Source organism: Crinia signifera, chromosome 9 (genome assembly GCF_055691185.1).
Source record: "Crinia signifera chromosome 9, ASM5569118v1, whole genome shotgun sequence".
Taxonomy (NCBI): domain Eukaryota; kingdom Metazoa; phylum Chordata; class Amphibia; order Anura; family Myobatrachidae; genus Crinia; species Crinia signifera.
Window position 1 is genome coordinate 145,610,880 of NC_139225.1, and position 25,755 is coordinate 145,636,634.

Below are 25,755 nucleotides of genomic sequence, written 5' to 3' on the forward strand. Positions count from 1 at the left end.
TTTGTAAGGATATCAATATGCTTATCCCAAGCATGTTTAAATTGTACTACTGTATTTGCGTCTACCACCTCTGATGGTAGGCTATTCCACTTATCTACTACTCTTTCTGTGAAAAAATTCTTCCTCACATTTCTCCTGAATCTTCCTCCCTCTAGTTTCAGTGCATGTCCTCGTGTTCTGTTGCTCCTCTTCCTGTGAAGAATGTCTCCCACCTGTACCTTGTTAAAACCTTTGATATATTTGAAAGTTTCTATCATGTCCCCCCTTTCCCTTCTCTGCTCTAAAGTATACATATTAAGATCTTTTAGTCTTTCCTGGTACGTTTTGTGATGTAGGCCATGCACCATTTTAGTTGCTCTTCTTTGTACAGTCTCTAATGTATTTATATCCTTCTGGAGATATGGCCTCCAGAACTGAACACAATACTCTAGGTGAGGTTGTACCAATGACCTATACAGTGGCATTATTACTTCTTTCTTTCTACTGCTGATACCTCTCCCTATGCAACCAAGCATCTGACTTGCCTTCTTCATTGCTTTGTTACATTGCCTACCTGCTTTTAAGTCCCCTGAAATAGTGACACCTAGATCCCTCTCTTCCTCAGTAGTTTCCATTATAGTGCCATTTATACTATATTGAGTCTTTGGTTTTCTGAGACCCAAGTGCATGATTTTGCATTTTTTGGCATTAAACTGTAGTTGCCATTCTCTTGACCATTTCTCTAATCTACCTAGATCCTCAATCATTTGTTTTACCCCTCCTGGTGTGTCTACCCTGTTGCATACCTTTGTGTCATCTGCAAAAAGGCACATTTTACCCTCAATTCCATTTGCAATATCACCAATAAAGATATTAAAAAGCACCGGTCCAAGTACAGATCCCTGGGGTACTCCACTTGTAACCTTTCCCTCCTTTGACTGTACTCCATTTACTACAACTCTCTGTTTTCTGTCCTGCAACCACGCTCTTATCCATTCAACTATTTTAGAATTCAATCCCAAGCTTTCAAGTTTAATTAACAGTCTGCGATGTGGGACAGTGTCAAAAGCTTTACTAAAGTCTAGATAAGCTACATCTACAGCCGCACCTTGATCTATTACTTTAGTCACCCAGTCAAAAAAGTCAATAAGATTTGTTTGACATGATCTTCCCCCAGTAAACCCATGCTGTTTTGGATCCTGTAAATTGCTGGTTTTGAGATATTCTACAACTCTTTGTTTTAAGAGTGTTTCCATCAATGTCCCTACTACTGATGTAAGGCTCACTGGTCGATAGTTGCTTACCTCTTCCTTGCTTCCACTTTTGTGCAGTGGGACTACATTCGCTGTTTTCCAGTCCTCTGGGATTACTCCAGTAGCTAGTGACTGGTTGAATAATTCTGTTATTGGTTTTACCAGCTCCCCTTTAAGCTCTTTTAGTATCCTTGGATGTATCCCATCTGGCCCCATTGATTTATCCACTTTCAGTTTTGAGAGTTCTGTGAGGACTTTCTCCTCTGTAAATGTATTTGTCTCTCCCTCAGTTTTCTGACTATACTTGCAACTTAACTGTGGCCCCTTCCCCTCTCTTTCAGCAGTGAATACTGAGCAGAAATAATTATTAATATTATCTGCTATTACATTGTCCGCCTCAAGAAAACTTCCACTCTCTGTCTTCAGTCTAATTATTCCACTTTTTGTTTTTCTCCTTTCACTTATATACCTAAAAAAAGTTTCCCCCCCTTTACCCACTGACTGGGCCATTTTCTCTTCAGCCTGTGCTTTTGCACATCTGTGCAAAAGCACACCTTCCGTGCAAAAGCACACCATACCTTCTTTGCCTCCTTCTGTCTAACAAGATACACCTCTTTGTCCTCATTCTTCTGCGTCTGCTTAAATTTATTAAAGGCCAACTTTTTTGCTTTCACAATACTTGCTACTTCTTTTGCAAACCACAATTGCTTTCTTTATCTTGTGTTTTTCATAACTCTTTTGACACAAAGTTCTGTTGCTTTTAGAATTGCACTTTTTAATTTTTCCCACTTATCCTGCACTCCTTCCAAGATCTTCCACTCTGCCAAAGAATCCCTTACAGAGTTTCCCATCTCTACAAAATCAGCCTTCCTAAAATCTAACACCTTTGTTTTTGTGTGCGATGAGTCAGTCTCTGTCTTTATTTTGAACCATACTGCTTGATGGTCACTGGATCCCAGATTTTCACCCACATTTATGTCAGATATTCTGTCACCATTTGTAAGTATTAAGTCTAATATTGCGTCCTTACGAGTGGGCTCCCTCACCAATTGCTGGAGGGATGCTCCTTGCAAGGAATTCAGCATGTCCCTACTTCTGGTGGAACTTGCAACAGGCAGCTCCCAGTTTACATCAGGTAGATTAAAGTCTCCCATGATTATCACCTCTCCTTTTAATGCCATTTTATTGATGTCCTGCAATAGGCTCTTGTCTAGTTCCTCTTCCTGACCTGGTGGTCTGTAGATCACCCCTATACGAAGAATCGCCTTCTCCCCTGTTTCTATGGTCACCCAAAGGGCCTCCGTTTTTTCTTCAATACTTTGTATTAAGGTAGTCTTAAGTATATTTTTTTTCACATATATTGCAACCCCTCCTCCAATTTTTCCCATTCTGTCCTTCCTAAATAAAGTATATCCTGGTATAGCTATGTCCCAGTCATGATTTTCATTGCACCATGTCTCTGTAATAGCCACAATATCCAGTTCATCCCTTGTCATTATTGCAATTAGTTCTGGGATTTTATTTCCTAAGCTCCTAGCATTTGCACACATAGCTCTTAAAGTTGTGTTTGTGCTTCTCCTGCTGCTAGCTATGTTCATCTTTCTGCCTATATCTATTCCGTTTTGATCGGCATTATCTTCTGTTGCAGTGGATAGGCTTCCTGTTCCATTTTCATGCAGAGACAATACCTCTAGGTTTGGGGAGCAGATTTCTTCATTCTTATTTGGTTCACTGCCCCCCTCTGCTAGTTTAAAAAGTTGCTTATAAAGCTTCCAAACTTCTCACTTAATATTCTCGTTCCCCTTGAAGATGGGTGCAGGCCATCACTTTTATATAAGGCTCTGTCTTGCCAGGTAGCTTGACTTTGACCTAAATATCCAAATCTCTCCTCATTGCACCAATTCCTTAGCCAAACATTGAAGTTTCTAATTCTCAGAGTTCTATCTTCCCCTTGATGTACTGGCAATACTTCTGAAAAAGTTACAGTGGTTGCCACCTGTTTTAGAGCAGTTCCTAACCTTCTAAATTCATCTTTTACGGCCATGACTTCAGCATTAACCAGGTCATTTGTGCCTAGATGGACGATGACATCCACCTCCCCATCTTTTCTTGCTGCCTTTACAATTCTTAGCATGTGTTCTCCTGTGCACTACAGCTCCCTGCTCCTTCTTCTGCCCTCTAGCTTACTACAGCTCCCTGCTCCTTATTCTGCCCGCATGCTCCTTCCTGTGCACTGCAGCTCCCTGCTCCTTCTTCTGCCCTACTACTCCCTCCTGTGTGCTAGACCTTCCTGCTGCTCTTTCTTCTGTTCTCCTGCTACCTCCTGTGCGCTACAGCTCCCTGCTCTTTCTTCTGTCGCCTGTGCACTACAGCTTCCTACTCCTGCTTCTGTTCTCTTGCTCCCTCCTGTGCGCTAAAGCTCTCTGCTCCTTCTGTTCTCCTGCTACCTCCTGTGCACTACAGCTCCCTGCCCTCCGGTGCACTACAGATTCCTACTCCTGATTCTGCTCCTGTTACCTCTAGTGCGCTACACGTCTGCTCCTTCTTCTGCTCTCCTGCTCCCTCCTATGCGCTACACCTCTCTGATGTTTTCTGCTCTCCTGCTCCCTCCTGTGCGCTACAGCTCCCTGCTCCTTCTTCTGCCCCCCTGTGCACTACAGCTTCCTGATCCTTCTTTTCTCCTGCTCCCTCCTGTGGGGGGCTGTATCACAGTACAAAATTCAAAAAGGGGTGGCACAGCATTTGCCACCAACTGCCATCCCCAACTCACTAACTGTCAGTCAGTGCATTTCCCCTATATATTTGGACTGTGCTGCAGCTTCACACCTGGAGCCACCGCAGCCTGAATGTTATACCCCTTTTACATCGCACAAATAGCCCCGGTTGTTGCCTGGTCGACGGGCAATATGAAAGGGCCTTTTCAAATTACCCTGGTCCAGCAATCCGACACTGTGACCTGGGTTAAAAGAAGGGTTAATCCCAGGTGGGACTCGGGTTGCTGTGCATTGTGAACTGGTAACCCAGGTCCCATTCACACTATAGAGAGGAGGCAGCGTCAGCTTCAAATGCTGCCTCCTCCCTCACCCCCTAATGATGTGCCACCTGCCCCGCCCCCTTTGTGATGTGACTTTGTGTGTTTTGGCCGTCCAAATCCCAGGTGCAAGGGGTATGATATCTAAAGGTGTTAGAGCTACAAATTCCATATATTTGCACAAATATATATTTATATATAAATTTAGCAAATGCATTCACAACAGAGCTCTCTAAATTCATTAAAAAAGCGCATCTTTAGAGACATTCTCTGCACCAAGCATGTGTGGTGCCTCGGCCTCTCTCATTGAACTTAAATAAGTTTACAGAGGCATATTTGCCTACCCTCCTGGAATTGTTGGGAGGCTCCCAAAAATCATGTGTCCCCCCCCCCCCCCCCCCGGAAAGGTGGACAATCCTCCTGCACGTCCCTGGATCCCCGCATTCCCCCTTTCTCACACAGGACATTCGTGGGTGTACGCAGAGGGGCTAAAATGGTGCAAACCGTGCCATGTTAGCCTTGTCTCCTCCTCATACACCCACAAATCATGGCATTTCTAAGATTGGGGGTGGGGCTTGATTACTGCGGGCTCAGGCCCCACCCCTAGAAGCACTGCTGAAAGTCTCATCTCTGAGCTTCTTTTGAAGAGGTGAAACAAAAAGTCGGCCGGTATGTCCAGAGGACTGGGCCGGTCCTGTAAATTGCTACTGATAATGGGGGTTATTCCGGGCTGATCGCTATTGTGCAAATTCACAAGCCGATATCGTTTGACTTCACCTGTGTATAGATCGAAGCGCGCATGTTGAGGCCAAACATCATAAATAATCAGCGATTACTCTGGTTGCAATTCTCTCGCAACTTCCCTGACAGGACGCCGGCATTTGGGGGTGGTAAACGGATGTTTTCTGGGAGTGTCCGGGAAAACCCAGGCGTTCCCATGCAGGTGGGGCAGATGGAACATGTGCAGAGAAACACACGTGCAGTAAACCAAGAAACCATCAAATACTTAACTGTATCAATGCTTTAGATCAGAGGTCTCCAAACTTTTTGCAACGAGGGCCAGTTTTGGTGAGGTGAAAATGTGTGGGGGCCGACCATTCAGCCTGACATTCTTTGAATCATTAATCACATCAGAATGGTCCCCCACTCTGCCCCCATTCACTGTATGTCCCCCACTCTGCCCCCTCCACTGTATATTCCCCTACCTGACCATCTTTCTCTGTATGTCCCCCAGCCTGCTCCTCCTTCACTGTATGTCCACCATTCACTCGGTGTTCCCCATCCATTTACTCTGTCCCCCAGCCTGTCCCCCTTCTTTGAATGCCCATCACTGCCTCCATTCACTGTAGGTCCCAAGGCCTGACCCTCCATTCACTGTATGTCCCAAAGCCTGACCCTCCTTCACCCAATCTGCCCCCATTCACTGTATGACTCCCATTCACTATGTCCCACAGCCTGCCCCCCCTTCTCTGAATGTCCATCACTGCCTCCATTCACTGTATGTCCCCCAGCCTGACCCTTCTTCACTGTATGTCCCCCACTCTGCCCCCTCCCTTCTCTGTATGTCTCCAAGCCCCTTGTGTGAGCCAGAGGACAGAGAGGCAAAGCAGGAACTGCAAGGACAGGAGAAGCTTGGGCTCCCGCTGCCACCCTCCTCCCCCTTGCTGCACCCCCTCCCCAAACACTGCTGTCACTGTGATTGCGGAGGAGGGTGAAACACATATCACTGTGGCGGCCGGCACCTCCTCACCGCTGCAGACAGCAAGGTAAAGGTACGCTCGCCGGGGCCGCACCTTCACCATCTGATGCTCCACCCGCTTCTGTCTGGAGGCTGCGGGCTGCTTGAAATGACAGCGCGGGCCGCAATTGGCCCATGGGCCGGACTTTGGACATGCCTGCTTTAGATGTTGCAAATCCTTTTTAGATGGTAACAATCAAGCACAGTGATTCCTCCTTATTCCTGATGTGGTATCCACAGCTCCTCGGGGATATTACATGCAATAAATCGCAGATCTTATGTGAGCCTCCCAAGGAAATTCAATACCTCCTAATCTTCGTCTTTTTACCCAAACAGCTATTGAGTGTCCCAGACCTGTGATGTTTGAGGGTGGAGAGTTCTTCCCCCGCAGTAGAAAGTATTTTTTCGGAGATGTCCTGAACATCGAATGCTGGAGTGGATTAAAAATGTTTGGACCTGGAAGTCACACGTGCCTGGAGAATGGAAAATGGAGCGAGAAACTCACAATATGTGATACTCAAGGTGAGAATGAGGTGGGGGTTCTAGAGCATTGGAAATGGAAGAGCAAGGGGTCAAATGTAGAAGATGTATTCTGTATGTGAGACTGCCCTGTTCCAATCCTCCTGGAAAACGAACAAATGTCCTTTGAATTTCAGCATTTTCTCTATGTGGATAATAATGGAATTCTGCAAACACATTAATTCCTGCACTCATTGGGGGAAATTTACTAAGGTAAAATCGTATAAAAAATTCGTATTCGTACAGCAAAATACGATTTTTTTATGCGTATTCGTATTTTCAGGATTTACTATCCTGAAAATACGGTGATGTGTATTCGTATTCATGGTGTATACATGGCGTATTCGTATTTTTGAATACGAATGAATACGACATCGATAGAATAAGCCTATATTTAACATGAAAACAACGTACTTTAGTCATTTATTAACAATTCGTATTTGTAAAAAATACGAATACAAATCGAAAACGCATACGAATTGTAAAAAAATACACCAAAAAAATACACCTTGATTTGGAAGTGTATTTCACATCTTAGAATTTTACACATGAGGAAAAAATCAGAAAGTAACCCCCAGCTGATCAAAATCATGAATGTGTGACTTATGAAAGGCCACTAAGCACACATACACACTTTTTAAATGATTTATTTATTTTTAAAAAATTTTTACACTGCAGCCTGCACGGATCTGACTGATCCATGCAGGCTAAAACCAATACGAATTTGTATTTTAACATACAAATTTGTATTTACAAATACGAATTTGTATTTAAAAATACGAATTTGTATTTAAAAATACAAATTCGTGTAAGAAAAAATACGAATCAATACGCCATCGGATAATACGAATCAGTCAAATATGACTGATTAGTAAATTATCCTCCGCAATACGAATGTAAATACGACTACACCAGTCGTATTCATTCGTATTCATTCGTATTAAGAATACGAATACGATTTTTTGTATTTGTTTTCTTAGTAAATTTCCCCCAATATCTCCTGCATTGACTACTGCATTAGCCTCCTTACTTGTTCTTCTACGCCACTCAGCTCTGCTAGTCGTGACATTCATAGTTTCTTCTAATATAACCAGGAGCGGCTCCTACTTGTGCACAGCGGTGGTACTGTGCCTGTACAAATGGCTGGCTTCTATGGGCTGCATTTGAAGCAGCCCATAGAAGCTGGCTACAGCTCCATGGCGAGTAGGGTGCGGCTTACCACAGGAAGCCTGCTCTCTGCCTATTGCAGCACAGACTGGAAGCCCTCGAGGGAGGGGTCACCTCCCAATGGGACTGCCTGCCATGTGGGTGACTGGCAGGTAGGACTTCCAATAGGAAGTCACTGCCAGTCACAGTAAAGCGCAAAAGGAGATAGTAGAATATAGGAAAACAATCAGAGCTCTCGCACAGGGCACACTGGGGGTTGCTGCTCATTAACAGAAAGATACTAATGGGATAAAACTCAGAATAGCCCAAGAGCGGTAAATATACTATAAAGAGATATAGAGGTATCCCTGTATTCAAGCGCCTCTCCACATCACACGTGCAGTAAACCAAGAAACCATCAAATACTTAACTGTATCAATGCTTTAGATGTTGCAAATGCTTTTTAGATGGTAACAATCAAGCACAGTGATTCCTCCTTATTCCTGATGTGGTATCCAGAGGATTGTTACATGAAATAACACAAAAACATTATAGTCATAGTGTAGCAAATTTTTATATAATGTAGAAGTTTAAAACAGGTCCAAAGATCCCACAGTGGGTCCCAGGACAGTCATTAGGGACAATTACTAGATACTGTACTGTGGAGAATTAGGTGATACAGGTTCTCAAACAGGCATAAGATGTTAGACAACACCACGGCAATGCGGCAATTACTGGTCCTGGAATGATGCGTAACGGAGTAGCAGCCAGGGGGAAGGGAATCAGACTGGTGGAGGGAGTCACAACCTGGGGTAGAAAGTTATAGCCTAGGTTAGCAGCCAGGGGGAGGGAGTAGCAGCATGGGAGAGGGAGTAGCAGCAAGAGGGAGGGAGGGAGTAGCAGCAGCTAGTGGGGTAGAAAGTTATAGCCAAGGGTGGGATGCGGTTAATTTCCCGGCGGTCGGGATCCCGGCGGTCGGAATCCCGACACTGGAATCCCGACCGCCGAAATCCCGAAACTTTCTCCCTCCGTGGGTGTCCACGACACCCATAGAGGGAGAATAAAATAGCGTGCCGAGCGTAGCGAGGCACCGGGCCCGCTGCGTGGCGAGCGCAGCGAGCCCGCAAGGGGGGGCGATCCATGTCCCCCCCTTGTCGGGATTTTGGCGGTCGGGATTCCAGTGTCGGGATTCCGACCGCCGGGATCCTGACCGCCGGGAAATCATATCGGATCCCCAAGGTTAGCAGCCAGGGGGAGGAAGTAGCAGCCTGGGAGAGGGAGTAGCAGCAAGGGGGAGGGAGTAGCAGCAGGTGTAAGGAAACACAGCCAGGGGGAGGGAGTAGCAGCCTGGCAGAGGGAGTAGCAGCCAGGGGGAGAGAGTAGCAGCAGGTGTAAGGAAACACAGCCAGTGGGAGGGAGTAGCAGCCAGGGGGAGGGAGCAGCAGCCAGGGGGGGGGAGCAGCAGCCAGGGGGAGGGAGACACAGCCAGGGGAAGGGAGCTGCAGTCTGGGAGAAGGAGTAGCAGCCTGGGAGAGGGAGTAGCAGCCAGGGTGAGGGAGTAGCAGCCAGGGTGAGGGAGTAGCAGTGGGTGAAAGGAAACACAACCAGGGGGAGTTAGTAGCAGCCAGGGAGAGGGAGTAGCAGCAAGGGGGAGGGAGTAGCAGCAGGTGGAAGGAAACACAGCCAGGGGGAGGGAGTAGCAGCCAGGGAGAGGGAGTAGCAGCCACAGAGAGGGAGTAGCAGCCACGGAGAGGGAGTAGCAGCCAGGGAGAGGGAGTAGCAGCCAGGGGGAAGGAAACGCAGCCAGGGGGAGGGAGTAGCAGCCAGGGGGAGGGAGTAGCAGCCATGGAGAGGATGTAGCGGCCAGGGAGATGGAGTAGCAGCAGGTGGAAGGAAACACAGCCAGGGGAGGTAGTAGCAGCTAGGGTGAGGGAGTAGGGGGGGGGGGGGAGTAGCATTCTGGGGGAGAGAGTAGTAGCCAGGGGTGGGAGTAGCAGCAGGTGGAAGGAGACACAGCTCAGGTTTTGAAAATATAATTGTAAATAGCTCACATAAGTGTAACTTTAGATAACACAAATTGCTATTAGGTTTCAGACTGACACTGAATAAGACCCATTGTATCCAAGAATCATGTATTGTACAATTACATTTATTTTTGTTTCTTTCCATTTGTATTCTCCCGTTTCTCTTCCGCCTGTCTGTCTACTCTCTGCATTTTATCCTCACACAGAGGGAGAATGCCCCAACCCAGGGGTCCCTTTTGGGTCGGTCAAAGTAGGAACGTCTTATAATATAGAGAACAGTGTGCTCTATGATTGCCAAAATAAAATGAAGCTAACCGGTTCTAGCAAGCGGCAGTGTATGGAGAACAAGCGTTGGTCGGGAACACAACCAATCTGCAGAGGTAAGAGAGTACAGATTGGTTTGGTACAATCGCACAAGACTGTGCATTACTATTGGTTACTATCACATATAGGCCCCCTGTTTGTAATTATAGAGACCGTATAGGTAGACTCAGTTCAGGGGTGTGCTACCCACTGACAAATTTGCACATATGTCAAAAGAGAGGGAAAGAGGAATATTTGTCGTGGTGTGGGGTACCAGTTATAGTAATCAGTCCTAAAATATAACTTTTATTAGTATGTTTAAAGCAAGCAAAATATTAATAAGAAACACAAATAGGACAAACAAGTGAAAATTGTGCGTGTTTAAAGTTACACGCGCGGACCTCCATATGTTACACGCGCGGGCCTCAAGTGTGTGCTTGAATTCTTATAGATTATTTTGTGAAGGACAGCACTTGCCGGCCAATCCTCCTGTGATGTGTAAACAATACTTAGTAAAGTCTATCATATCTCTTATATATAGAGCACAATTAGCTCCTCTATGTAGAGAGTTTTATACATTTGTATCAATCAATTCAATTGAGGGTCTGGTACTGTTTGTACAGGGGGATTATATGTTGTATCTCCTTATAGAGGATTATGAATTTAAGGAAGTAACCGTTTATGTCCTGATCGAGTGGTTACTTCTGCCAATCAATCAAATGCTGAACTTATATTAGTTGGGCTTAATTGATCACATAGGGTGTCACTTGTAAATTATGACACCAAAATAGCGCGGGCATGAAATGCTGGGCGTTCCCATGGGCAACACCCGACCCCACTGCCGTCTGCCCCCGGCCGGCCTGAATCCCTGTGAACGGCTTGGTGACTATGCAAGTCCCCAAAAGCCATTCGCAAAGGGAACCTGCACATTTGCATGAAAGACCATGTGAATGCGCAGTCCACCAACCATCGGAACGGGGCCGAATTCACCCCGTTCCGAGGCGATTACAATCACCCCTTGGATTGCTAAAACCATGCTGCTCTGCAGGTGGGGCAGATGTAACGTACAGAGAGACTTCGATTTGGGGGAGTTTTTTTGTTTCTGTGCAGGAAAAATACTGCACAGAAATACAGAAATATTGGCTGCTTTATTTTGAAGTACAAACCCCACCCAAATCTAACACTTCTGCACATGTTACATCTGCCCCACCTGCAGTGCACATGGTTTTGCCCATTAGCAATCTAAATGTGTTTGTGAGTGAACCTGAATCAGGCCCAAGGTGTATTGATGTATCTGTGACTGGTCTCTTCTCCTCCACAGAATGGTACACATATGACACCCCCAAGGAGGTGGCCTCCAGTTTATCATCCTCCCTTTCGGAAACAATTGAATCATCTGACCCAGATAAAGAAGAAGGTAGGAAAAAAAAGCATTTTTTAAAAATATTATTATTATTATTATTATTATTAATAATAATAATAATTTATATATTTTAAGGCACTTATCGTTTCCAACAGTGAACAGACATATACAAGGAGACAGACAATTTGACTTATCAATGCTACAGTAAATATAGGTTTTGAACAACACAAAACAATAAATCGGTAAACTAGGCGTTGGCAGAGGCGGGCTGGTGAGTGGTGGTGGTTTGTGGTACCAGGTGGCATCTGTTTTCCTGTGCCGCTACACTTTAAGCCAATTAGGGGCACAGCTGGGAGTCTGGCAGAGGTTGATGACCAGCCTTGCAGGACTCTCTGCCAAAAAACAACAGAAAGCAAATGTCATAACAGTGTATGCATCAATAATAAAAAAAATATATATAACACATAAAAATGACATATAAAAATACATGTGAATAGAACCAAATGGAGTGTTATAATCACCACGAAGGGTTGATAAACCTGCACTGATCTTGAGCTTGCGTCCAGATAAGTTCGTTAGAAGTCCGTCTTATGAATTTAGATGTCCTGAGGATGCTTGGTTAATCGCCTGTTGGCAAAGAAGATGGTATAGCCAGCCCAGGGAACCTTTTCAAGATGCGCACTCCAATATGAGATGTCTGTTAAAGACATGTGGACTATACTAGGGGCAGCATACTGTCTTGGCGGTGTAATGAGAACTATATATTTAACATGTGCATGGTACAACACCATTTTTTGTGAAAGCAGCAGTATGAATACACTGACAAATGGATGTCTGTTTCTAAGTAAGTAGTGTCGGTTGGAGTTCAAAAAGATGATGAAGAGATTGCTACAGCAATGTTGCAGAAATTGAATCAGCCCTGAGTGTTACAGGAAGCCACAGAAAAGACTGATGATAAATAGTTTCAAGCAAAACAAGGCAATTCAGCTGTAATAAGCAGTGGATTGCCACGTTAACTCAATGTCACATTATCACAATGGAAGGGACTGGCACCCAGTACTTGCAGTTGCAAAAGTTTAAACAATTAAAGCCTGCTTGAGAGAAACAAAAGTCACAGAGATCCAAGAGGACGTGCTTTATGTACTAGAACAATGGCTCCCAAACTGTGCACCGTGGCATCCTGGGGTGCTTCAGGTTGGTCAATGAGAACCAATACAAATTATTTATGGTCAATGTAATAAGCAAAACCAGTGCTGGTGGCTGCTAATTATAAGCTATGTGGTCAAACAGAAAAAAATAACCCCTTATGTTCTTACCACAAAATAACACCTATAAGGACATATAAACACAATGTAATGTCATTATGTTTCTTTTCCATTTCTGAAAAAAATCCTTTTGCCCTAGGGGTGCCTTGAAAAAAAATATGATGCTCTAGGCCAGGGGTGGCCAACTGGTCAGAGGTAAAGAGCCGAAAAATATCGGTAGTCGAGCTAAAGAGCCGACATCATGCGCGCGCCGAAGGTGCATGCGCCAAAAAAAGGGGTGTAGTCTATTTTGACCCCTTGGGTGGGTGTGATACAAATATGCCTCCAATAGTGCAGTGCCATATATACATATGCCCCCAATAGTGCCAGATACACATATGCCCCCCACGGTGCCAGGTATGCACCACACAGTGCCGGGTATGCCCCCACAGTGCCAAAAAGCTGGTATGCCTCCACAGTGCCACAAACTGCTATGCCCCCACAGTGCCACAAACTGCTATGCCCCCACAGTGCCACAAACTGCTATGCCCCCACAGTGCAAATTTCCCAGCAGCAGCACTCACCATTGTTGCTGCTGCCGCCAGCGGGGACAGGACAGTCTGGTGTCCCCCTGCAGTCCTCCTGTCATGTCACCGATGGGAGGAGAGCACAGCACACCGCGCGTCTCTTTCCCCCTCACTTTCCTGTGACTGGGCCGTCCACCAATCAAAGCTCGCTGGCCGGCTCCTGATTGGCTGCTGGCCCGCAAGCAGGGCCGGCCTTAGGCATAGGCAAACTAGGCAATTGCCTAGGGCATTTGGAATGCCTAGGGGCATCAGCAGCTTCTGCTGATTAAAATGATATGCAGCATGCCTATATTCTGTGTGTGAGTGAGGCTGTATCTGCATATGAAATAGTGTATTCATGGAAATCACTGTAACATAGCATTCCGTATGCAGGTACAGCCACAGTAGCACACAGAATATAGGCATGCTGCATATCATTTTAATCATCGGAAGCTCCTTGTGTGTGCTGGTCATAACAATGCAAATAAGATGAATTTTCAGCAAAAAAGGCACCCAACGTTAGCAGAACTGGCCAGGAGCTGCATGGCCTATTGAGACAAGATGTATGAGGAATCATCTGTATCAAGCAGAGGCAGAGGTCACAGTTTTAGCGGCTGTGCGAGTGCTGTCTGCGGGTGGGTTGGTTGTGCAATAGTGTTCAGCATATGTGTAAGGGGCATTATGTGTGTCATGTGTATAAGGGCATTAATAATGTGCAACATATGTGTAAGGGGCATTATGTGTGTCATTATGTGTATGTAGGGCATTAATAAAGGTTGACATAATGTGTAAGGGGCATTATGGTTATAAGGACATTAATAATGTGTGTCATGTGTAAGGGTCATTACTGTGTGGTATTATCAGGGGTGCCGAGAGAAAGGGGTAGGGGGTACAATTTACCCAGGCCAAAGTCTGATGGGAGGGCCCAGTGGGGGCCCCGGGCCTCCTCCCCTTAAGTGACAGCAGCAGCTGCAGTTCTTCTCCTCTGCCCAGCACACACTGCTTTGTGCTGGGTTGCAGTGTGGCCATGGAGGTGGTTAAAATACAATATTTTCTCAGGATTTTTTTCTAAGGGTATAATGTGAATAATGTGAGGAGTAATGTATATAAGGTAAAGTGGTACAACAGTGTGATGTAACGTGAATAAGGGACACCATCACATGATATAATGTGAATAAAGTTGCACTACTGTGTGGCATAATTTGAATAGGGGTAAAATTGTGTGGCCATGCCCCTTCCCAGCAAGAACACACCTCTGTTTGGGCTGTGCACCAAATGTGTGCGCTGTTTATATTTAAAATATTGCGGGTAGGAGCACCAAAATGATGACTGCTATGATGAGGGTTGATGGTGCTGGGAAAGGGGGGGGGCACCAGCCAAAATCTTGCCTAGGGCGTCATTTAGGCTAAGGCCGGCTCTGCCCGCAAGCTCTGATTGGCAGACGGCCCAGTCACAAGGATGCACAGTAAGGGGTAGGAGAGATGCGCGATGCGCACTCTCCTCCCCTCAGAAGGAGAAGGGATTCAGGGAACCGGCAGCAGGGGGGACTGGGACGGACGGTGGGCGGCAGGCAGCATTGGGAGCAGGAACTGCACTTTACAAGGGGGAGAGCCGCATGAGGCTCAAGAGCCACGGGTTGGCCACCACTGCTCTAGGGTGTCGTGATTCCAAAAAAATTGTCAACCACTGTACTAAAAGTAGGAAAAAAATCTTATAACCGTACGTGTCATAGAAAACAGATGTTAGAGAGCTCACTTCCTACAGGCCTAGTGAACAGTCCATCCCGATGAATGCCCGCCCCCCGCTAACATGCGAGGGGATGTGTACGAGAACGCCCCACATGCGAATGAAGGGGAGAGAAATCATTGGATGGTCGCTGGCCATCGAATGATTTTTTTTCTGCTTTGGTAATAAAAGTCAGTCTGAACTCAAGTATATTACTGATGGAGATTACCGAAAAGGAAGTGGGCACTGACGTCAGCCGCGCCCACCCTGAGCAGGCATTGCCACGCCTGCATTCGCAGGGGGGCACCCAGCTGTTTTATGGGGAGAAAAGATCATATTCACATAATACAAGGATGGGGGTAATTCAGACCTGATCTCTTCTCTGCTAATTTTCTGAGCCCTGCGATCCGATAACTGATGTCTCGACAGAGTGAAATCCTGCGCTGTGCACGGTTGTGAATAAGGGCCTTAGTGTGCCGCTTACGATCTTCTTCTTTGAAATTGTTATATTGTATTTAAAGAATTTGTTTAATTACTTTGATTCAACACTGTCTTACTAACTACGATTAGATTAATTTAGGTAACAGGCATCACAAGGGGTGTGTGGCCTGCACACGGGTGTCACTTTCAAGGAAGTGACATAAAAATGCTGGCTCCTCCGCAGTGATGGGAGCCAGGTGCTGCAATATATTATCCTGCAGCAACCAGCTCCTGTCATTGAGGGGGAGCCGGCAATACATGACATAGTCTCTGGGACATTCCAGCATCTTCAGGGATTTCACTTTCTTCCTCGTCTTTTAACATCAGGTCTCTCATGTGTTTCCTACAGGTACAGAAGATCGCAAAATACATATAAACCAGGGTGGCCTCATGAACATCTTCATTCTCCTGGATGCTTCAAAAAGTGTAGGAAAAGATAACTTTGACACTGCAAAGGAGAGCAGCGAAACATTTATAGAAAAGGTATGAAACCTGGCATGCCCCAGCAATGACACAACTGTGCTTGAATGGGGATGAATATATTTCTGAACCAATGGCGGAACATGTGGGTGGTGGGCCCAGGTGCATAAATATAATTTGGGCCCCCCTCCTCCACCCCAACCGAAGTTCACATCATGCAACACATCAATGGGTGACAGGGAGAGGCAGAGGGTGACAGTGAGAGGCAGAGGGTGACAGGGAAACACAGTGGGTGACAGGAAGAGGGTGACTGGGGCAGCAGTGGGTGACAGGTAGAGGCAGAGTATGACAGGTAGAGTGTGACAGGGAGAGGCAAGGGGAGGCAGAGTTTGACAGTGAGAGGCAGAGTGTAGAAGTGAGAGGCAGAGGGTGACTGGGCCCCTTAGTCCTCAGGGCCCCAGTGCACTGCATCTATTGCACTAATGGTAGTTCCGCCTCTGGTCTGAACATCATTCATTCTCTATGTTTTTGTGGAATAATTGATCCAGAACATCTCCTAGATTGCCAACTGCTCACACTATGAACACCTATGAGAGAGTCCTGGTGGTATAGAGAATTGCCTTCGTGTTTTTGGAAGGTTGTACACAAGAGGGGTGGCCACAAATTTTTATTTGCCCCCTTCCCTTTACCCCACCCCTGGTTACAACAAAGTGCAGAAATGACAGAACAAATAATTTGAACAATAAAGGGAAGGTTATGTTAGTGATGTCATCACATTGGGTAAATACTGTACGTGTGTATGAATGTGTTTGCAGATTTCCAGCTTTGACTTTGAGCCCCGATATGCTGTCATCTCCTACGCATCATACGCTAAACCTATTGTGAGGCTCTCTGAGGAGGAAAGTGTAAATCCTGATCAAGTCATTGAGAAAATTAAACAGTTCAGATATAAAGGTAATCTATGTTCTGACTGACTGCTTTATACATGATGTTATCTAACAGTGAGGAATAGGGGTTATTAGTACCTCAGGGGTAACGGGATGGACCGCAGCCTCCCCTTGCCTAAATCTTCCCATGCCAGTACAGGAACCATGGCACTACTACATTGTGGCCTGTTAGTGCAGTTAACCGCATACATTTTTCCATAGTGGTTTCTCTGTTTGTTTCTATGGCATCTAGGGGCCTATGTATCAACGAGTGATAAAACTCAAGGCCCCTATACACTTGCCTGATTTGGGCCCAATTTCACCCGATTCTGATGGATAGGGCAGAGAAATCGGTTGAAATCAACACAAATTGGACATCCAATCAGACGTCCGATGGGCAGAGCATAAAATGAGTCGTAATCTGACTCGCGGGTGCTGATTGGCTGAGAGAGCTCTCATCAGCGGCCGCCCATTCATTTGAACATTTGACTTCCCTGGCAGCTTCCCTGGGGGCACTTTTTACATGTGATAAATCACATGCAATGTATCACATGTAAAAATGGAACATCAAGTGTCAAATAGCATCTGAGCCCTCCCCGGGAGCTGCCGGGGGAGCTCAAGGGATATCGGTCTAGTGTATGGGGGCCTTCATTGTGAATGATAAAACGGTACTCTTTACTTAGAAGGGCGCCCACGATTTTGATCGTGGGCATCGTTAGTAAAAAATCTCGGGCATCTCGGGCATTGAATGCACTAAAAAATCGGGTGCGATCAACCGACGAGATGCCCGAGATTTCCCATAGGGAACAATGTTAAATGTCTCAATTGACCCAATTTTCCTGTTCAATGCCTCAATTGACCCGATTTTTCCATAGGAAACAATGTTAAATGGGCCACAGAGGCCAAATAGGCACCCTGAAGTGTATAATGGCCACCCGAATTGTTAACGCCACCCCACGATCAACGTCAACCCGATGCGTGGCGAGCGCAGCGAGCCCGCGAGGGGCGGCGGTACGCGTCCTACGACCTTTTCATACCCCCACTATCCACGTCGGCGTGGAGTTGAGAATAGAAAGTGTGGCGAGCGCACAGCTGTGAAGCCCGCGAGGGGACGCGGATACCTGTGTAGGTATCCGCGTCCCCTCGCGGGGCTCGCTGCGCTCGCCACGCTTCGGGCTCGGTGGCTCGCTGCGCTCGCCACACTTTCTATTCTCAACTCCACGCCGACGTGGATAGTGGGGGTATGAAAAGGTCGTAGGACGCGTACCGCCGCCCCTCGCGGGCTCGCTGCGCTCGCCACGCTTCGGGTTGACGTTGATCGTGGGGTGCCGTTAACAATTCGGGTGGCCATTATTCACTTCAGGGTGCCTATTTGGCCTCTGTGGCCCATTTAACATTGTTTTCTATAATAAAAAATTGGGTCAATTGAGGCATTGAACAGGAAAATCGGGTCAATTGAGACATTTAACATTGTTCCCTATGGGAAATCTCGGGCATCTCGTCTGTCGCATCGCACCTGATTTTTTAGTGCATTCAATGCCCGAGATGGCCGAGATGGGCGCCCTTCTAAGTAAAGAGTACCGATAAAACTTATTGCATATGATAAAAATGTGTTGGCCAATCAGCTCCCAACTGTTATTTTTCAAAACACATGACAGTTAGGGGCTGATTTTTTAATTCACAACTAGTGTTATCACTCATTGATAAATTAGCCCCTAATCTAGCATTTTGCTCATATATAGGCCACACCCACCCTGTGATACCAATATTTTACCAGAAGACCCATATTTTACACAGAACATGTACCTCAACAGTTCTCAGTAATCTATGGGTCTTCGCCAGTGGTGGCTCCGGGGAAGGGGGGTTCTGCAGCACAGTTCAAAATTCAAATAGGAGAGGCACCCAGTGGCGTAAATTGAAATTTTGTGCCCCCCCCCCCCCGGCAAAGAAAGTCTCTGGCGCCCCCCTCGCCCCCAAAAATAACGCCTGGAGCACACAGCATGTATTCTTACTGGGGCAGCAGTAGTGCGGGCACAGCAGTAGTGCGGGTGAACTGGCAGAAAGAGCCGGCCCGAGCGCCTGCTGTGAATTTACACAATAGTTTACCTTACACGGCGGCGCGTGTCACTCACAGGCACAGCACAGTCATCACTCACTGTCATTGCTGCCGCTGTGACATGGCTGGGGAAGGTGTAGGGATGGCCATCGTTGCCATTGCCATCGATGGTTGCCATCAATGGTAATTCTGCAACTGGCCATCGATAGTGCTTAACTATGCAATGGATGACCATCGATATTTTTGCATATCGATGGTCATTCATTGTGTTTGAGTGATCTGCTTGTGGGCCAATCAAAACACGGGTGTCGGGGGGCGGAACTATGCTCCTTGTCCCGGCACTTTGAAAAAAAAATAAAGCAAAACGTTGTTTTGCTATTCCCTCGATGGAGGGAAACCATCTGGTTCTCCCTCATCGATGGCAAAAGTATTCAACATCGGCCTTGAACCATCGATGTTTTCAAATCATTGCTGGTTGATGGCCATCCCTAGGCAGGTGGACACAGGCTGGGGTAGCTTTCCGGACTCTGCTTGTGCCCACTGCCCTGTCAGTCAGGGCAGCAGGGAGCTTGGAGCGCAGAACAGCAGATCAGTAAGAAAGTTCCGATCTGTGGTATCCCAGACCCGGCGCTCCCTGCAGCCGCTGGGGCTGCGGACCCTTTGTTACGCCACTGGAGGCACAGCAACTTCCACCAACTGCCATTCAGTTAGACGGAAAGGGTTAGGGGGGGGGGGACGGCGGCGACCAACAGGGACTGTCGACGAGGTGGCGGGGATTGACAGATCTCCGTCGGAACAGGGCACTGTTGTTTCGGTTGCCAGCCCCTGGAAGCATGAGGCCAGCTCCATCTGTATTTGAATTTTGCACTGTGCAGCAGCCCCTCCCCTGAAGCCACCAATGGTATTCGCTCTTATCCCAATTCCTGTTGCTTATTTCCTGAACCTTCCTGCTTTTGTGTCCGCAGAACATGAGGGTAAACAAGGGACTAGCACGCGCGCAGCTCTGCTGGAGGTTAATAGAATGCTGTCGCTGCAGAAGATAAGAGACCCAGAAAATTTCAACAAGACTAGAAATGTCGTTATGCTGATGACAGACGGTAAGTGCGCCACAAGAGAACCGCACATGTCCAGTGTTACAGCGCAAAGCTGGTGCACTCCCTGTGCTGTGTACATGGGGAGAGGCCTACTCCGCGCACACACTCCACTTACACTGCCTACTCATATGTATAGTCATCTACATTTCATAGTACTACATCTCAGTCTGCTAGCGATATATTGCTCAGTGTTTTCCGTTTTCATCAGCGACCAGAGATGGTCACTGATGAAAATGTCCCACTGCCGGGAGAAGAGGCGGGGGAAGTCGCTGGTCTGAGGAGCAGCGACCATTCAGGGGCTGGATACAGGAGCGCGCACCCGGAGATTTATCACCGGTGCACATTCCAATCGCTGGCAATATGGTCACTCAGCGACCATATTGCCAGTGATTTTATTCCCGTGTGTACGCACCTTTACTATCACTGTCAGTGCCCCATCCCCCGACTCCTTACTATTACTGTCAGTGCCCCATCCCCCGACTCCTTACTATTACTGTCAGTGCCCCATCCCCCGACTCCTTACTATTACTGTCAGTGCCCCATCCCCCGACTCCTTACTATTACTGTCAGTGCCCCAACCCCCGACTCCTTACTATTACTGTCAGTGCCCCATCCCCCGACTCCTTACTATCACTGTCAGTGCCCCATCCCCGACTCCTTACTATCACTGTCAGTGCCCCATCCCCGACTCCTTACTATCACTGTCAGTGCCCCATCCCCGACTCCTTACTATCACTGTCAGTGCCCCATCCCCGACTCCTTACTATCACTGTCAGTGCCCCATCCCCCGACTCCTTACTATCACTGTCAGTGCCCCATCCCCCGACTCCTTACTATTACTGTCAGTGCCCCAACCCCTGACTCCTTACTATTACTGTCAGCGCCCCATCCCCCGACTCCTTACTATCACTGTCAGCGCCCCATCCCCCGACTCCTTACTATCACTGTCAGCGCCCCATCCCCCGACTCCTTACTATTACTGTCAGCGCCCCATCCCCCGACTCCTTACTATCACTGTCAGTGCCCCATCCCCCGACTCCTTACTATTACTGTCAGCGCCCCATCCCCCGTCTCCTTACTATTACTGTCAGTGCCCCATCCCCTGACTCCTTACTATCACTGTCAGTGCCCCATCCCCCGACTCCTTACTATTACTGTCAGCGCCCCATCCCCCGACTCCTTACTATCACTGTCAGCGCCCCATCCCCCGACTCCTTACTATCACTGTCAGTGCCCCATCCCCCGACTCCTTACTATCACTGTCAGTGCCCCAACCCCTGACTCCTTACTATCACTGTCAGTGCCCCATCCCCTGACTCCTTACTATCACTGTCAGTGCCCCATCCCCCGACTCCTTACTATTACTGTCAGTGCCCCATCCCCCGACTCCTTACTATTACTGTCAGTGCCCCATCCCCTGACTCCTTACTATTACTGTCAGTGCCCCATCCCCCGAGTCCTTACTATTACTGTCAGTGCCCCATCCCCTGACTCCTTACTATTACTGTCAGTGCCCCATCCCCTGACTCCTTACTATTACTGTCAGTGCCCCATCCACTGACTCCTTACTATTACTGTCAGTGCCCCATCCACTGACTCCTTACTATTACTGTCAGTGCCCCATCCCCTCCCTCGTTACTATCACTGTCAGTGCCCCATCCCCTGACTCCTTACTATTACTGTCAGTGCCCCATCCCCTGACTCCTTACTATCACTGTCAGTGCCCCATCCCCTGACTCCTTACTATTACTGTCAGTGCCCCATCCCCTGACTCCTTACTATTACTGTCAGTGCCCCATCCACTGACTCCTTACTATTACTGTCAGTGCCCCATCCACTGACTCCTTACTATTACTGTCAGTGCCCCATCCCCCGACTCCTTACTATCACTGTCAGTGCCCCATCCCCTGACTCCTTACTATTACTGTCAGTGCCCCATCCCCTGACTCCTTACTATTACTGTCAATGCCCCATCCCCTGACTCCTTACTATCACTGTCAGTGCCCCATCCCCTGACTCCTTACTATCACTGTCAGTGCCCTATCCCCCGACTCCTTACTATTACTGTCAGTGCCCCATCCCCCGACTCCTTACTATTACTGTCAGTGCCCCATCCCCCGATTCCTTACTATTACTGTCAGTGCCCCATCCACTGACTCCTTACTATCACTGTCAGTGCCCCATCCCCCGACTCCTTACTATCACTGTCAGTGCCCCATCCACTGACTCCTTACTATTACTGTCAGTGCCCCAACCCCTCCCTCCTTACTATCACTGTCAGTGCCCCATCCCCCGACTCCTTACTATCACTGTCAGTGCCCCATCCCCCGACTCCTTACTATTACTGTCAGTGCCCCATCCCCTCCCTCCTTACTATTACTGTCAGTGCCCCATCCCCTGACTCCTTACTATTACTATCAGTGCCCCATCCCCTGACTCCTTACTATTACTGTCAGTGCCCCATCCCCTCCCTCCTTACTATTACTGTCAGTGCCCCATCCCCTGACTCCTTACTATTACTATCAGTGCCCCATCCCCTGACTCCTTACTATTACTGTCAGTGCCCCATCCCCTCCCTCCTTACTATTACTGTCAGTGCCCCATCCCCTCCCTCCTTACTATTACTGTCAATGCCCCATCCCCCGACTCCTTACTATCACTGTCAGTGCCCCATCCCCCGACTCCTTACTATCACTGTCAGTGCCCCATCCCCCGACTCCTTACTATTACTGTCAGTGCCCCATCCCCTCCCTCCTTACTATTACTGTCAGTGCCCCATCCCCTGACTCCTTACTATTACTATCAGTGCCCCATCCCCTGACTCCTTACTATTACTGTCAGTGCCCCATCCCCTCCCTCCTTACTATTACTGTCAGTGCCCCATCCCCTCCCTCCTTACTATTACTGTCAATGCCCCATCCCCTGACTCCTTACTATTACTGTCAGTGCCCCATCCACTGACTCCTTACTATTACTGTCAGTGCCCCAACCCCTCCCTCCTTACTATTACTGTAAGTGCCCCATCCCCCGACTCCTTACTATTACTGTCAGTGCCCCATCCCCCGATTCCTTACTATCACTGTCAGTGCCCCATCCCCTGACTCCTTACTATTACTGTCAGTGCCCCATCCCCTCCCTCCTTACTATTACTGTCAGTGCCCCATCCCCTGACTCCTTACTATTACTGTCAGTGCCCCAACCCCTCCCTCCTTACTATTACTGTCAGTGCCCCATCCCCCGACTCCTTACTATTACTGTCAGTGCCCCATCCCCCGACTCCTTACTATCACTGTCAGTGCCCCATCCCCTGACTCCTTACTATTACTGTCAGCACCCCATCCCCTCCCTCCTTACTATTACTGTCAGCGCCCCATCCCCTGACTCCTTACTATCACTGTCAGTGCCCCATCCACTGACTCCTTACTATTACTGTCAGTGCCCCAACCTAATAGTCAGCGCCCCATCCCCTCCCTCCTTACTATTACTGTCAGCGCCCCATCCCCTGACTCCTTACTATCACTGTCAGTGCCCCATCCACTGACTCCTTACTATCACTGTCAGTGCCCCATCCCCCGACTCCTTACTATTACTGTCAGTGCCCCATCCCCCGACTCCTTACTATTACTGTCAGTGCGACATCCCCTGACTCCTTACTATAACTGTCAGCGCCCCATCCCCTGACTCCTTACTAATTACTGTCAGCGCCCCATCCCCCGACTCCTTACTATTACTGTCAGTGCCCCATCCCCTTACTATTACTGTCAGTGCCCCATCCCCCGACTCCTTACTATTACTGTCAGTGCCCCATCCCCTCCCTCCTTACTATCACTGTCAGTGCCCCATCCCCCGGCTCCTTACTATTACTGTCAGTGCCCCATCCCCCGACTCCTTACTATCACTGTAAGTGCCCCATCCCCTGACTCCTTACTATTACTGTCAGTGCCCCATCCCCTCCCTCCTTACTATCACTGTAAGTGCCCCATCCCCCGACTCCTTACTATTACTGTCAGTGCCCCATCCCCCGACTCCTTACTATTACTGTCAGTGCCCCATCCCCCGACTCCTTACTATTACTGTCAGTGCCCCATCCCCTCCCTCCTTACTATCACTGTCAGTGCCCCATCCCCCGGCTCCTTACTATTACTGTCAGTGCCCCATCCCCCGACTCCTTACTATCACTGTAAGTGCCCCATCCCCTGACTCCTTACTATTACTGTCAGTGCCCCATCCCCTCCCTCCTTACTATCACTGTAAGTGCCCCATCCCCTGACTCCTTACTATTACTGTCAGTGCCCCATCCACTGACTCCTTACTATTACTGTCAGTGCCCCATCCCCCGACTCCTTACTATTACTGTCAGTGCCCCATCCCCTCCCTCCTTACTATCACTGTCAGTGCCCCATCCCCCGACTTCTTACTAATTACTGTCAGTGCCCCATCCCCCGACTCCTTACTATTACTGTCAGTGCCCCATCCCCCGACTCCTTACTATCACTGTAAGTGCCCCATCCCCTGACTCCTTACTATTACTGTCAGTGCCCCATCCCCTCCCTCCTTACTATCACTGTAAGTGCCCCATCCCCTGACTCCTTACTATTACTGTCAGTGCCCCATCCACTGACTCCTTACTATTACTGTCAGTGCCCCATCCCCCGACTCCTTACTATTACTGTCAGTGCCCCATCCCCTCCCTCCTTACTATCACTGTCAGTGCCCCATCCCCCGACTTCTTACTAATTACTGTCAGTGCCCCATCCCCCGACTCCTTACTATTACTGTCAGTGCCCCATCCCCCGACTCCTTACTATCACTGTAAGTGCCCCATCCCCTGACTCCTTACTATTACTGTCAGTGCCCCATCCCCTCCCTCCTTACTATCACTGTAAGTGCCCCATCCCCTGACTCCTTACTATTACTGTCAGTGCCCCATCCACTGACTCCTTACTATTACTGTCAGTGCCCCATCCCCCGACTCCTTACTATTACTGTCAGTGCCCCATCCCCTCCCTCCTTACTATCACTGTCAGTGCCCCATCCCCCGACTTCTTACTAATTACTGTCAGTGCCCCATCCCCCGACTCCTTACTATTACTGTCAGTGCCCCATCCCCTGACTCCTTACTATTACTGTCAGTGCCCCATCCACTGACTCCTTACTATTACTGTCAGTGTCCCATCCCCCGACTCCTTACTATTACTGTCAGTGCCCCATCCCCCGTCTCCTTACTATTACTGTCAGTGCCCCATCCCCTGACTCCTTACTATTACTGTCAGTGCCCCATCCCCTGACTCCTTACTATTACTGTCAGTGCCCCATCCCCTGATTCCTTACTATTACTGTCAGTGCCCCATCCCCCGACTCCTTACTATTACTGTCAGTGCCCCATCCCCTCCCTCCTTACTATCACTGTCAGTGCCCCATCCCCTGACTCCTTACTATTACTGTCAGTGCCCCATCCCCCGACTCCTTACTATTACTGTCAGTGCCCCATCCCCTGACTCCTTACTAATTACTGTCAGTGCCCCATCCCCCGACTCCTTACTATTACTGTCAGTGCCCCATCCCCTGACTCCTTACTATTACTGTCAGTGCCCCATCCCCTGACTCCTTACTATCACTGTCAGTGCCCCATCCCCTCCCTCCTTACTATTACTGTCAGTGCCCCATCCCCTGACTCCTTACTATTACTGTCAAAAAAGTTAGATATCCAAGAGAGGATATCAAAAAAGTCTCCCGGGTGGGGCACAGCCTTCTATTGAAAATGGATTACTGTTAATACAAACTTTATTTGTTAAAACATGGCCCTGAAATTGGGTCAAGCAAGGACAAAAGACAAAGACAAACAGATAACACTAATGAACAATATACGTGAGAAAGTAGTGAAATAT

General features: G+C 48.0%; 1 protein-coding gene across 1 annotated transcript in view; it reads left to right on the forward strand.

Annotated features, from left to right (window-relative positions):
- Positions 1 to 25,755, forward strand: part of LOC146036243 (complement factor B-like) — a 75,664-nt gene that overhangs the window by 16,713 nt on the left and 33,196 nt on the right. The window contains exons 3-8 of the mRNA XM_083160121.1: positions 6,338 to 6,523; positions 9,897 to 10,070; positions 11,315 to 11,410; positions 15,721 to 15,854; positions 16,607 to 16,745; positions 19,739 to 19,870. Coding sequence (XP_083016247.1) covers positions 6,338 to 6,523; positions 9,897 to 10,070; positions 11,315 to 11,410; positions 15,721 to 15,854; positions 16,607 to 16,745; positions 19,739 to 19,870 — 861 coding nt within the window. The remainder of the gene's footprint in view (positions 1 to 6,337; positions 6,524 to 9,896; positions 10,071 to 11,314; positions 11,411 to 15,720; positions 15,855 to 16,606; positions 16,746 to 19,738; positions 19,871 to 25,755) is intronic.